This window comes from Lethenteron reissneri, chromosome 38 (genome assembly GCF_015708825.2).
Source record: "Lethenteron reissneri isolate LAM-NWPU_2019-01 chromosome 38, ASM1570882v1, whole genome shotgun sequence".
Classification (NCBI taxonomy): Eukaryota; Metazoa; Chordata; class Hyperoartia; order Petromyzontiformes; family Petromyzontidae; genus Lethenteron; species Lethenteron reissneri.
In genome coordinates, this window is record NC_083816.1 from 4,351,487 (window position 1) to 4,365,669 (window position 14,183).

Below are 14,183 nucleotides of genomic sequence, written 5' to 3' on the forward strand. Positions count from 1 at the left end.
TCCCACGCCAGTGTGAAGCTTTGTCAACGGGAGACTCTTTTTGAATTGGGCGTGCTCTTCGGGTGTGTGCGCGTGCACAATTACAATATAAAGGCGCAGCGCTGCAATAGCTCGCTCACGCCCACTGCTGACAGAAGGTCCTCCTCCACTCGAGAGAACTTTAGAGAACCACTCTTGGAGGCTATTTGGTCTCTTACACGCGGGCAATGCAGCTTGTAAGAGATGGGAATACCCATGCTGGAATGTATCTGTGAGCGTATTTTATCGTGAGAACGTGAACCCGGTGACCCGAGTTCCACTTGTCCCAATTGTCTTTTCCGTAGCTGTACGTGGGATCTTTTTCTTTTGTGTGTGGGGTGGGGGGAGAAGAATCGGCAAAGCGTGGGCATCTCGTTGCAGAGCAACACGGCTCCTTTGGATGCCCTGACCCGAACCCTAAAGCCTCTAACCCCTAACCACAAAGACAGCTCGAACCACAACGCTAACCACAAATCTGCTGTACTCCTAACCCGAGCACATAATTGATCAACCCTAATTCTAACCCCAAATCTGATCCTAACACCATCTCAACCGAACCGTTACCCCACACCGAATCCTAACACTAAAGGTTATCCAAACTTGAACGCTGACCACGAACGCTAACGATAATGCTAACACAAGCTCTTATGTTAGCACTCACCCCAACCTTAATTCAAGACCTAACTTTAGTTCTTGACTTTAATCTTATAACTGTAACCCATAACACAAATGTAAACGCTCACCCCGAACTCCTAAAACTCGAAGCCTAACGACTAACCCTGACCCTAGCTTTAACCCATATCGCTCTTCTACAGCTGCTACTGCTACCACCGTTGTCCCTGTTCCCTCAATGAATCTACCAACGGCGAGGATTCGGTCTGCCAGACATTTGACGTGGATTTCACCCACACCGCGTTCAACCACCACACCGCAAGTCACAACAACACAAAGACAAAGATGTCCCATATTGCCTTTTGTAGACTTTGTGCTGTAGAATTCCCCCCAATGCATCATCGTCTCTCTTCCCCGAGGCTCGTGCAACATTTACCTCTCTCTCTCTCTCCTCCACAAACGCGTTGACTCTTATTGCCTGTTACAACTTCAATAGTGCGGGTTGTTTCTGGCCGCCTGGCAGGTTTTTTTTGTCCCGTGATACGAAAACCACAAAAGTCCCCAATTCTATCCGCGAACACGGAGCCGTGTGTCGCAGACGGGATGGGAGGGGGGAGAAGTGTGGGGGCTGCTGGGCTCACCCACTGCCTCCCCCCACCGATTGAGGTTGGGGGTGGGAGGCTTACGGGGAAGAGAGAGAGGGAGGGAGAGTGCAAGAGCCGGCTAAGTCAGTGAGACGGCGACAGAGGGGAGAGAGGGAGAGAGTCGGGGAAACAGCTCCCCATCTCTGCAGACAGGTGAGACCTCTGCGCGCCATCGTGTTTTGCTCGAACTTACTCGGCCTCGACGCGACAATGTGGAGTGGGCACTTGAGTTGGGAAGGAATAGACGTCAACTCGGGCTCGCGCGTTGTTAATCTGGTGGTTGTAGAGCTCGTGCAAGACGTTTTAACATCGCTGATAACGAACAACAACGTTGCTGTGTTGGGGACAGTTTTTACCAGTTGCTTTGTTGTGTTTGTTCAAATTCAAACGGGAAATATGGTCACATAACCCCTCCGCTAACGAGTCCCAGGGCGTGGGGAGGCCCTCATCCAGCAGTGGATTGCCACAGGGGCTGCACGTGTAGTATTACATAGGGGAGGTAGGGAGGGGATAGATGTCTCAGTGGTTAGCGCACTGAACGTTGGGCCAACGTTCAACGTTTACTAACACGTGTCATTATACACGCAGTGGGGTTCATTCAAACGGGGTGCACACAAGGCTGGTCCCCTGCGAGAGGGGAGTCCGTGTACCTAACAGGGATTGGGTCCATGCAGGTTTGTTGTATAAGTTCAGCTGGGACAGTCCGGAACGCTGTTGGGTCATTGTGTAAACGGCCACTCCACATCCATCTCGCCTTGATTTAACCAACAACATCAACAATACTCTTAGGTTTTTTCGGTAAAGTCACGTAGGTAAAAAATAATACAAATAAAATAATAATAAATTAAAAGAACTCAATTAAATCACGACGTTTCGGAGGCAACACAAGTCTCCGTCTTCAGGTGGGACCGTCACAGCTAAATTTACTGCATCAAATCTAGCTGTGACGGTCCCACCTGAAGACGGTGATTTAATTGAGTTCTTTTCATTTATTATTTTATTATTATTTTTTACCTACGTGACTTTACCGAAAAAACCTAAGAGTATGAATCCTTGCAGTCACGAAAGCTTAAAATCTAAAACAACAACAACAATGCACACTTAACAACAAGGTAAAGGTCCACCCACGCGTTCAAAATGTACAAAGCTGGTTCATAGGATGGTCGCTATCGAGGGGTACAATAACACGGCGCTGTGGACGGCGTTGGGGGGTCAGGGGTCATCAACCTGCGGCTCCGACAGCGGCGTGCGCCTCTTCGAGGACCGCTTCGTGCCGTTGCTGATCACGGAACCGGCGTCTCGCGGTCACCACCACAGTGCACTGCGGCTCTTGAAATGTTGAGTTGGATCTTGACTTAAAGCTTTCGTGACTGCAGGAATTCACATTCTTTTGTTCAAAGAAAATAAGTAGTTTTTTTAGTTACTTTTGGTTATTTTCTTTGAACCAATCTACGTGATTTTACCGAAAGATCCAAATAATTTGTTGAGTTTGGTTTTGTTGTTTTAACGGATTCGAACAAAAATGGTTCTTCTTGTCATTGTTTTGATTGACGACCCCCGATGACAGAGTGCACTCTCGTGGCAGTGCCTTACGCCGATAAATCCTTTACGAGCAGCGCTCCGGGAAATATCGAGTGAGACGTGCACTCGAAGGGGATAAGCATGCGACGGTGCTCTCGCAGTCAGCGTTCATTGACGGACGAGATTCGTGTAACGGAGATTTCGTTGAAGGGGGTTAATTCAAGTGGATTCCCATCGGGGTTCATGCGAAGGGGGTCCCTGTAAGGGGTCCGTGCAAGGGGTCACTAATGGTGCCCGTGTCAGGGGGTTCATGCGAAGGGGGTCCCTGTAAGGGGTTTCATGCAAAGGGGTCCCTGTAAGGGGGTTCATACAAGGGGGTCCATGTAAGGGGGTCTATGCAAGGGGTCACTAATGGTACCCGTGTCAGGGGGTTCATGCCAAGGGGTTCATGCGAAGGGGTCCCTGTAAGGGGGTTCATGCAAGGGGGTTCTGGAGGAGCGTAGTCTCCAGGGCAGTGCCGTTAAGCCCCATTCCTGCACACGGAGTCGAGGACAATGGGGCACACGGCCCCTGCTGGGTGGGGGAGGGGCTCGAGTTAAGGACTCGAGGAGAGGGAGTGAGGGGGGCAGGGTGGGGGGCGATGGGGGCAGGGTGGGGGGCGAAGGGGGCAGCGTGGGGGGCTGACCCCTTCGCATTGTCTCCACTTAGGGGCAGCCCCCACCACCTTCTCCATGCGCTCACTTACATGGATACAGAAACACCACGCGCTCATACACATACACAGTACACACTGACCCACATGCACATTCAGGCATATACAAACAAACAAACAAAGATCCCCCATTTAGCCTTAACAGACTGTAGGGGCAAGTGCTGTTAGCGAGCACCTATGAAGGCCGGCACGGCACACGAGAGGGTGGGTGGCCAACACCACTGCCTGCCGCCGTTGTCTCCCAAGTGGGGATGTTTTCACATCTCAGCAGGTACTCATTTGAGGCTGAGTCGACCTAGGGTAGGCCAATGACCCGTTCAGACAATCACCACTGGTGTTGGCCCTGAGCGGGAATCGAACTCGGGTCGCCGGGTTCGTAGCGCAGCGCATTCATACACAGAGACACACACACGAAGCATAATTCTACACACACATACACCACTCAGAAATATTTCACAAACTCACCCCTCACCACATCTTCAAATCACCCCCCCCCCCATCTCACACTGCATCAGCCCCCCATCACCCCCCCCCCCCCATCTCACACTGCCCCCCCCCATCTCACACTGCCCCCCCATCTCACACTGCATCAAACCCCCCCATCATTCCCCCCATCACCCCCCCGCCATCTCACACTGCACCCCCCCATCTCACACTGCCCCCCCCCCATCTCACACTGCATCACACCCCCCATCACACCCCCCATCACCCCCCCCATCACCCCCCCATCTCACACTGCCCCCCCCCATCTCACACTGCATCACACCCCCCCATCACACCCCCATCACCCCCCCATCACCCCCCCCCCCATCTCACACTGCCCCCCCCCCCCATCTCACACCCCATCACGCTGCACACCCCTCCGCAGATCGCGCCGCGCTATTCACGCGTTCACAAAGCTCAGGGTCTGCCCGGGTCCCCCTCCCCCAGGGTCCCCTCGCCCCAAGCCCCCCTCCCCCCAGGCCCCCAGCCCCCGTCCCATGTGGATTAGCATGAGAATGGGGCGGGAGAGGGAGCCACAAAGCCCGCGGGTCCCCAGACCTCATCCATCGAGCAGCTGTCGCCTCCACCGCGGCGTGGACGCGGGGGCGGGGTAGGGGAGGGGGGTGGTGAGAGGCTGATGGGGGTGTTTGAGGTGATGGCTGTGATAGAAGTTATAGATGTGGATAGATCAGTGGGTGTGAGCGGCTGGTTTACCCCTCCACCACGCTGGACCACACCAAGGCGTTCATGACGCCTCCTGGCCAAACTCCATCTGGCAGATCCAGGAACAGGAGACCACTGAGATTGCCCACGTGGGATGTTCGGACTCTTAGTTGCGGAGGAGAGGCTTCTATTGGATAGAAGTTAGAGTTGGGAGTGGTGGTGGTAGGGGCAATGGTATTGGTGATGTTGGTGATGGTTGTGATATAAGGTAGAGTTGGGGAGTGGTGGTGGTAGTTGCGATGATATTCGCCACTATGAGTTAGTCGTGGAATCGGGGCCATGGACATTTCACAAGACTTTGCTCTTAACCTTCAATCTTAAAATTCGACTTTAAACACGGCAGCGATCACATTGGGGCCGCACAAAGAGTCCTCGCGGCTCGCACTGCAAATTGCTCGCTTATGTTAATTACCGGGCCGTGTTTAGTTGTTCCTGAGACGTTAATTATTAAACACCGCAAAGGTGGAGTGGAACTCGACGCCACCACACGGGCGAACAGGGGCCCACAGTTGCGGTGGGAGTGCTCTTGCAAAAACAAATTTGGCAATCTCGCCGCATTTTTTTTGGTTTAACCAGCCTGACTCTCTCTCTCTGCCTCTGGCCGATGAGACCCAGAAGGTCGAAACCGCTCCGCGTGTCCGCGTGCCTTAACGATTGACGCTGCTTGACAAAAGTTTGGTGTGGAAAGCCGAAAGGCTGGTCATTGATTCAGACGTCCATTTATAGTCACGTGGACATCGGGAGTTGAGGAGTTCGGCTTGGATTTCGCTTCTCTCGTAGTTTCTGGAGACCCGGCTACCCCCCCCCCTTGATCCCCCCCCCCCCCCCCGTGTTCCGTGTTTACCAGTCGACCACGGTCGCGTGTGAATTCACTGATGAAGGGGAGAGAGACAAAGGCGGTGGGAGGTGGAATTTGAGAAACCGAAATGCACATTCGCGCTTCGTGGCGAGGGATCTGGCACCTCGGGTCCCCCTCCCCCCACATGTCCCCTCCCCCACACCCAACCCCCTCCCCGCCCCCCTCCGGAGTGATCTCCCTGTCCCTCTTTACTGGTTCTCTCGATTGATCAGAAGTTGTTGATCTTCATCCGATCGCCGAGCGTCCATCATGGATGGACGCATTGTGCACGGGCAAAGTTGTGGCTTAGGATCATAATGACACCATCATCACGATTACCATCATATCATAAACACCACCACCACCATCATGATTATCATTACTCCGCTACCATCATCCTACCACCGCCTTCATTATCAATCGTCATCATAAATACCGCTACATTGTTGCTACCATCACTAACCACCATCATGAGTATCATCGTCAATACCACCACCACTATCACAATGTGGTGAAGTATGGTAAAACATTCGACCACGGCCTGGGGAGAGCCTTCATCTCGGCAGTGACTTGAACAATGGCTCAACATTCGTATTAATAACGCCCCCCAGCCAACCGCCATAGGAATGTGTAATTCTAGATTTGAAGCTTTCGTGACTGCAAGGATTCATATTCTTAGGTTTTTTTCGGTAAAGTCACGTAGGTAAAACATTAAAATTAATAAAAGTAAAATAAAATAAAAAATCACGACGTTTCGGAGGCAACACAAGCTTCCGTCTTCAGGTGGAACCGTCACAGCCACGACGGCTGTATCAAGTAAATGAGAGATTGCAGGAGCTACCACTCCGTTTATATAATGGTTATGTGTAATTGCCATCACCGACTCACAGGACCGCCAGCGAAGACTAGCGACGCGCCACGCTCGTGTGAGCACAGAGATGTTGTGACTCTCCCTTTGACTCTCCCTTTGAGAAGGCGTGACGCCGAGAAGCCGGGACTAAAAGCGGTCTTTATGCGGCTTGCATTGTGTCTGCGCGCGTGTGGTGGTGGTGGCGGCGGCATTGTTGGTGGTTCATGGTAGTTGTCCTACATTGGCATGCTGCTGTACGTGGTGGTGGTGGTTGGGAGGGGCGCGGTAGAGTAGCGGTTAGCGCGCTGCGCTACGAACCCCGTGAACCGAGTTCGATGCCGGGGCACGGCCAACACCGGTGACGATTATCTGAATTGGTTCCTGGGCCTTCCCTAGGTTGACTCAGCCTTAAATGAGATCCTAGTGCGGTTTGTAACTATCGCCACTCGGGAGACAAAGGTGACCGGGTGTGACATTGGCCACATTGTAGGTGCTCGCGAACAGCACTTGCCCCAACAGTCTGTTAGAGGCTATGCAGGGGATCTTTGTCTTGATGATTTAGCGGGATGGTGATAGTGATGACGTGATGATGGATATGTGTGTGTGATGATGTGGTGATGGCGATGATGGTGGAGTGATGGTGTGGGTGTGTGTAGGCGCGGTCGGTATTGTTGAGATTTGCCCCATCTCGGGCTGCCCCCGCCGTCTTGAGTCTCGGTGACCCATGACCCCTTGAGAGACAATCCTTCACAGCCACAGCTGCCATCGCCCGCGCAACAAAGCCACGTGCATTTTTGCATAGGGGGTGAGGGGCTATTGCATCCCAAGGAGCCGTGTGAATGGGGTGGGAGGGGTGGGGGTAGTGGGGGAAGGGGGGTGGGGGGAGGGTAGGGTTGGAACATGCACATCTTCGTAGCTACGGAGAGAGAATGGATTTCCAGAGGGTGACTGGGAGGTATTTTACAATCCAAGGGGTCGAGCGGTGGCGCAGTGGTTAGCGTATTGCGCTGCAAACCCGGGCGACCAGAGTTCGATACGCGGCCAGCCAAAGGCTACCACCGGTCCGCGACGTTCGCCTTGGTTGACCGGTCTTGGGTCTCGTGCGAGTTTACATCGGCTGTGGGGAGACAAAGGCCGTGTTGGCCTAAATAAGAGCTCGCTAACAGCACTCACCCCGATGACTCTGTGAGGCTAAACGGTGGACCTGTGTCTGTTTGTATCTCGCAGGGGACATTGCAACCCTTGCCACGACCACACATCCAATTTAAAAACATCTCCACCTCCAACACTCACATCCCCACCTTGAAAAACATCTCCGCAATAATTCCCACAAATCAACACCATCACTCGCATCTCTGCCTTCATCAAGCTAGCATCATCATCAACATTAGCCTCGTGACCCGCCCGCCTCCGCATCCCGTGCCATCGCCGGCACCATGCCCGCCACCGTGCGCTGGCTCGCCGCCTTGACCCTGGCGGTCGCCCTCGGGGCCGCCCTGGTCGCCGCCTCTCCGCCGGGTGACGAACGAGCGGCGGAGGACGTCGAGGAGACAGAGGAGGCGGAGAAGGAGGCGGACGAGATCGGTTCCACGTGGCCGAGCCACGACGAGCGAGACGACTGTCCCGCTCTCTGCTCGTGCTCCCTCCTCGGGGTCAACCGGAGCCGTGCCGTCGACTGCCGGGGGGTCAACCTCACGGCGCTGCCGCTGCGCCTGCCGGGTGGCGCGCAGGCCCTGCTCCTCACCGACCACGCCGTGGCGGAGCTGCCGCCGGGCGACGTCGCGATGCGCGGCTACGAGGAGGTGGCCATGCTGGACCTGTCCCGAGGCGCGGTGGCCGACGCGTGCGGCCTCCGCCTGGGAGGAGGCCCTGGGCCGTGGAGCCTCCGCGAGCTCCGCCTGGTGCGCAACGACATCGCGGCGCTGCGCTCGGGGTGCTTCGAGTCGCTGGGAGGTGAGGGACGGCGCGATCCCATTGCCATCGTGACCAACACAACTCCCCATTCACGATACCCTCGCCTCTGCTGCCCTTCCCGTGGTGTGCATACGGGCACAACGTTTTGCGTGACATCAAAGTTAAAACTGGGAAAAAGGACTGGAGTGCGGGAGGCCCTGCGTTTGACAATTATTCCTCCCCTTGGTCACTTCAACAAATGCGCGAACTTTAATTACAACTTTAATAATAGTGCTGATTGCTGATGGCAGTATTGACGATGATAATCTTGGCCTGTATTCAGCAACTGTGTTTAAAAAATAAATCCTTTTACAAGCGCCCACGTGTGGCCACGCGGGTAATGTTGTTTTCCTCTCTCTCTGTCTTCTCGCATGCCGATTCGCTGGCTTGCTCTCTCTCCCTCTCTCGCTCTCTCTTTCTGTCGCTCTCTCTCTCCCCAGGCTTGGAGTCTCTGTATTTGGGCTACAACCGCATTGGGAGTGTGTCGGGCTCGGCCTTCGCAGGCCTGGACAGCCTTCGCACACTCTTCCTCGACCACAACGTGCTCCGCTCGGTGGACGCCGCCTGGTTCGACGCTCTGCCCGGGCTGCGGGTGCTGGCGCTGGGCGGCAACCCGGTGGCGAGCGTGACGGACGGCACGTTCTCGCGGCTGCGCCAGCTGCGCAGCCTGGACTTGAGCGAGTGGCGCGTGTCGCGGCTCCAGGAGGCTGCGCTCGACGGGCTGGAGCATCTGGAGGACCTGTCGCTGGAGGGGAACCTCCTGGCCAAGGTGCCCGCCGCGGCCCTGCGCCGGCTGCCGGGTCTCAGGCTGCTGAGGCTGGACCGCAACCCGATCGTGGCGCTGCAAGAGGGCGACTTCCGCAACCTGTCCCGCGTGGAGGAGCTCTCCGTGCGGGACATGCCCCGGCTGGCGGCGGTGGACAGCGACGCGTTCGAGTCGCTGCCCAGCCTCGCGTCGCTCGACCTCTCGCACAACCCGCGCCTCTCCTTCGTGCACCGCTACGCGTTCCGCGACGCGCCCCGGCTCGCCACCCTGCTGCTCGACAACGGGGACCTCGGCGGCCTGCACGGCGCCGTGGCCCGCGCCCTGCCGGCGCTGCGCCGCCTGTCCCTCCACTCCAACCCGCTGCGCTGCGACTGCGTCAACCGATGGTGGCTCGGCGCTACGGCCCGGCGCGGCCTCGAGGTGGCGCGGCCCGAGCTGGCGGTGTGCGCGGAGCCTCCCGAGGCCAGGGGCCGGCCGGCCGCCGAGGCGATGCTGGCAGCGGCGGCGAGGCGCCGGGCCGACGGCGCGGAGCCCCAGGAGGCGTGCCTGCCGCTGATCGCGCGCGGCGCGCTGCCGGCGCGTGCGTCGGCGCGGCCGGGGTCCCTGGTCACGCTCTATTGCAGGGCGCTGGGAGACCCCGAGCCCACCATCTACTGGGTGTCGCCCGCCGGGGACAAGGTGACCACCGACACGCTGGCCGACAAGTTCTGGCTGGAGGCCGACGGGACGCTGAGCATCGCCGAGGTGCGCGAGAGCGACGCGGGGGTGTACACGTGCGTGGCGTTCAACTCGGAGGGCGCCGATACGCGCAGCGTCACCCTCCGCGTGGGTGGCGAGAGTGACGACGCCTCCCATGGGCACGTGTCCTCCGCCTCCACGTCATCATCGCCATCCATCCCACTATCAACCTCGTCATCCACCTCGTCGTCTTCCACCATCTCGTTACCCGCGACCGCCGCCTCTTCCGTAAAGCAGGAGGTAGAGGAAGAGGAGGCGCCGACCCTCGCTGTGGTCGAGGTTGATTCCTTCTCGGCGCTGGTCGCTTGGAGGGTGAGCAGTAAGCTGAGCAGCGGGGTGAGCGGCAAGCTGAGCGGCAGTGTGAGCGAGCTGCGTTGGTGGCACAGTGCCGAGGGCCCCCGTGGCGGTGCGCACTCCGCTGCGGTGGCACCGGGCGTCACCGAGCACCGCGTGGCAGAGCTGCAGCCCGGCACCACCTACACCGTGTGCGCGACGACTGCCGCCTCCTCCCGCTGCGTCAACCTCACCACCACCGCCACCGCCGCCGCCGAGGAGGGGGACCGCCGGGGCCCGCCGGAGCCACCGGTGCGGGCCCTGCGCCACCGGGCCGGCGCGGCCACCCGCCTGAGCCTCGTGTATGCCGTGCTGGCCGCCCTCGGCCTGCTGGGCTTTGTGCTGCTGGTGGCTCGCTACGCGCGACACCGGCTGCAGAGGAAGCTGGTGCAGGGTGCGCTGGCAGGGCCCTTCAATGCCGTGTACCCCCCGCTGAGCGTGCCCATCGACTACGATGACGACGACGACGACGATGATGACGGTTGCGATGGCGGTTACGGTGGTGGTTACGGCGGTCGTAGTGCTGGTGGTAGTAAGCGCGGATGCCTCATTTAGGGAGAGGTCAGAGGTCGGGTCAAGCGTCGGAGTCAGCGAGGAGGGGGAGGAAACTCGACGCTGCTTGTGATGACAGGGTCAGAGGTTATGGCCAAACAGGTCCTCGCAACACCAATAAATAAATTCATATGTTGTCAATCAATCAATAACTCAATTGTCAATCAATGATTCAATCGAATATCAGGAAGTGATAAGGTTCTGGTCGTATCAATAGGTACAATGTTTGGGTCACTACCCTGGTTTATCTTTTATTTTTCAACGAGGTGGGGTTAAACACTCGGTTTAAAACCGTCTTGGCTCAATAAACTCAAATGTTTGCCTCACGTTGGGATCTTAAGCAATTTAAGTTGGGTTTCGCGTCGTTTTGTAAGAATGAATGAATAAATGAAATGGGTTTAGACGCGCGTTTAAATGGTAAGTCGGGTTTAAACGTGCCCTTAAATCTAGCTTGTGAGTAAGACGAGTTTAGTTTTCGGTTCAATAAGTCATCTGGGTTTAGGCTCCTCGACAACTCAGAAACTCGCGTGAGCCACGTGTCACGTGGCTCACGTTATTATTGTTGTTGCTGTGTTCTCCTAAGACCTCTACAAACCCGAACCTGTAATCTGAAAAAACTGTGACCTCCAATCTCTAACCCCAAGCAGTAACCATTTAAACCCTGACCTGCTAACCCTACATCTGACCGTGGCTTGACCGTGAACTCACAATAGACATAAAAACGTAATTGATTTCGGTAACTTACCTATGTCTTCGATTGCCACCCCTGCTATTAATCGGAACGAGCACCTGGCCCAATTCAACATTTCGACTCGTGCAGGTTGCGTGCAACTCGTGCAGCCAGCCCTGAAAGGAGCCTCACGTGGTGATGAATGAGTGGCCTAATTCATTACGCCAGTCACACACACGCCCCCAGTCAACCCCTCCATTCCTGCCACGCTGCTGCGAACAGGTGGTGGTGGTGGTGGTACAAGTCCCAGTAAACATGGCAACGTTGCGGCCGGAGTTGGTGCCAACATTGGCGTCTGGTTTAGGCCCAAAGTTCCACGTTTACTGGGGCGGTGTAGGTGGTGGTGATGTGGTTGTGCTGGCGATGATGATGATGATAACAGTGGTGGTGATGATATTAGTGGTGATAATGATTATAGTAATCGTGATAATGGTAGCAATGATGGTAATGATCGTAATGCTGATGATGATTATAGTAATCGTGGTGATAGTAATGATGATGATACTAATGATGGTGGTGGTGACGATGATACTACATTGGCACTGTTGATGTGAACTCTAACAAAGTATGGCATTTTGTCACGTGAACTCATCGTAGGCTAATTAATGCTAATGCTAATTGCCTCTTATAATTGAATTTTGCCCCTTACGCCCGTTTTAAGTCTAGTTTTTTTTTTTAGCAATGCTCACTTGAATGTAGGCATTAGATGCGTTTCATAGAGACTTGAAAGTGTTTCTCGTGAGAATTCCAAAGGAATCGTGTACTGTATGCTGTATAATGTGTGTGGCTGTATTGACTAACTCGCTGCCTTAATTGATTGACACAGGGTCTTTATGTCTTGTTACCTCGGTGCTAAATTCGCGAGTTGTGGCTCTTAATCGATTAAAATGGCATTAATGACCAAGTTCAAGTAGCAAATGGAATTATGTTTTCTTATATCTTTCTCTCTGGGGAGGGGTGGTTTATACATAAATAAATGAATAAACGCAACCCTTTAAGTGATGTTTCATATTTCGTGTCTGGCCGCGGTGTCCTCTGCTGCTCCCCATTATCACCATCAAACCTTGTCGTTGTACCACGCGCGCGCATCCAGGTAATGACCGTATTCTCCGGACGAAGAAGGGGAAGTAAGAGGCACCTTCAATACAAACCTGTGTGCCCGGCACCAATAAAGTTATACTGCTTTGGTCTTTCATACATATGTAGCGGGCACCGTGACGACAAAGACGGTTGAAGTAGAGGCAACACGTAATTATTATCTCTTATCTCCGTTACAGCTTCATACTCGAAGAGGTAAAGGCCTCTTCACACGTTACTCTCAAGGGAGGTATTCCCAATCTGACTCGCCTACTCCCCACCTATACCACGACCCTCCTCTCCAGGAGACTATCTGACCTGGCTCAGCCAAGGCACAGGTCTCGACCACCGGCCACACGAATCCGGCCCTTACAAGGACATCGGGCTCCGAGGCTCTGGGGTTGCACCACTGGCTTGCTCCGCCCGGCCCTTAGACGGACAGCGGGTCGGAGGAGTCCCAGGGTCTAGCTAGCTGGACTTGGGTCTTCAGCTGGTTCTTCGACTTGTTCGAACTGAACTCTCTCTCTCTCAGGGTCTCGCCTTTTATACAATTCCCCACCGAGGGGCGGGGTTCTGTGAGATCACACACACACCCCACAGCCCCCTCCCCCCGGGAGGGGCCCTGGCTAGGGATATTACAACCGCCCCGCACAGGTAAGTAATGGAAGTTTAACCGGAGCTGGTGTGCGCGCGTTCCAATACCACCACCACACATACATAAAACGACAAAGATCTCCCTATATGTTTCTTTAACAGACTGTTGGGGCAAGTGCTGTTAGCGAGCAGCACATATGAAGGCTGGCACAGCACACGAGGGGGTTGGGTGGCCAGCAGCACGCCCGGCCGCCTTTGTCTCCCCCAGTGGCAATGTTTACCACACACCGCACCGGGTACTCATTTTAGGCCGAGTCGACCTAGTGGGGAGGGGCCCCAGGGACCCGGTGCAAGATAATCGTTGCTGGTGTTGGCCGTGAGCGGGAATCGAACTCTGGGTTTGTAGCGCAGCGTACTAACCACTACACCACCGCTCCACACGCACACAGACACACACACCCTATCCAACGATGTTTTAAATACGGGGTGTAAGAGGAGGATATACGGTATGTATGACCATCGAGGTATATATATTATCTAGAGAATACGGTATTTATTCCCGTTGTTAATTCACCGTCAGATGAAGGCATCACGACCCACGCGGTGTCGGTCACCGGGGAGGGAATGGATTGTTTGACCATACTTCACCACGCTGGTCAGTGCGGGTTTGTGAACGTGGCGGAAGGGAGCGGGGCGTTGTGGGTGGTCACGGGGGTCGGGATGGAGTGAGAATCCAGGACAGGCTTAGATCGATTTGTTGAAAATAATACATGCAGCACCGATACGGTTATGATTGCTTTGGGGGCCGTCCATAAATGACGTCACGCACCTAGGGGGGGGGGGGGTCAGATATTTGTGACGATGTGTGACGAGCGGGGGGGGGTTTGAGAAATGTGACGTCACATCAAAATGCGCAACTTTAAATAAATATAGACAACACGTTCTACTTAATTAAATACACTTTTAAATAAATGTTTTCTCCTACAACATCAGAGTGCAGCGCCACATTAAATACGTACTACAATGGCAATAGTTTAAA

At 55.1% G+C, this 14,183-nt stretch overlaps 1 protein-coding gene across 1 annotated transcript; it reads left to right on the forward strand.

The window, feature by feature from the left end:
• Positions 1-1,274: 1,274 nt before the first annotated feature.
• On the forward strand, positions 1,275-12,480 carry LOC133351610 (leucine-rich repeat neuronal protein 1-like). Its single transcript, XM_061566933.1, has 3 exons — positions 1,275-1,427; positions 7,629-8,354; positions 8,795-12,480. Exons 2-3 carry the CDS (start codon positions 7,838-7,840, stop codon positions 10,744-10,746), a joined length of 2,469 nt encoding a protein of 822 aa, XP_061422917.1. The 5' UTR covers positions 1,275-1,427; positions 7,629-7,837; the 3' UTR covers positions 10,747-12,480.
• The last annotated feature ends 1,703 nt before the right edge of the window (positions 12,481-14,183 follow it).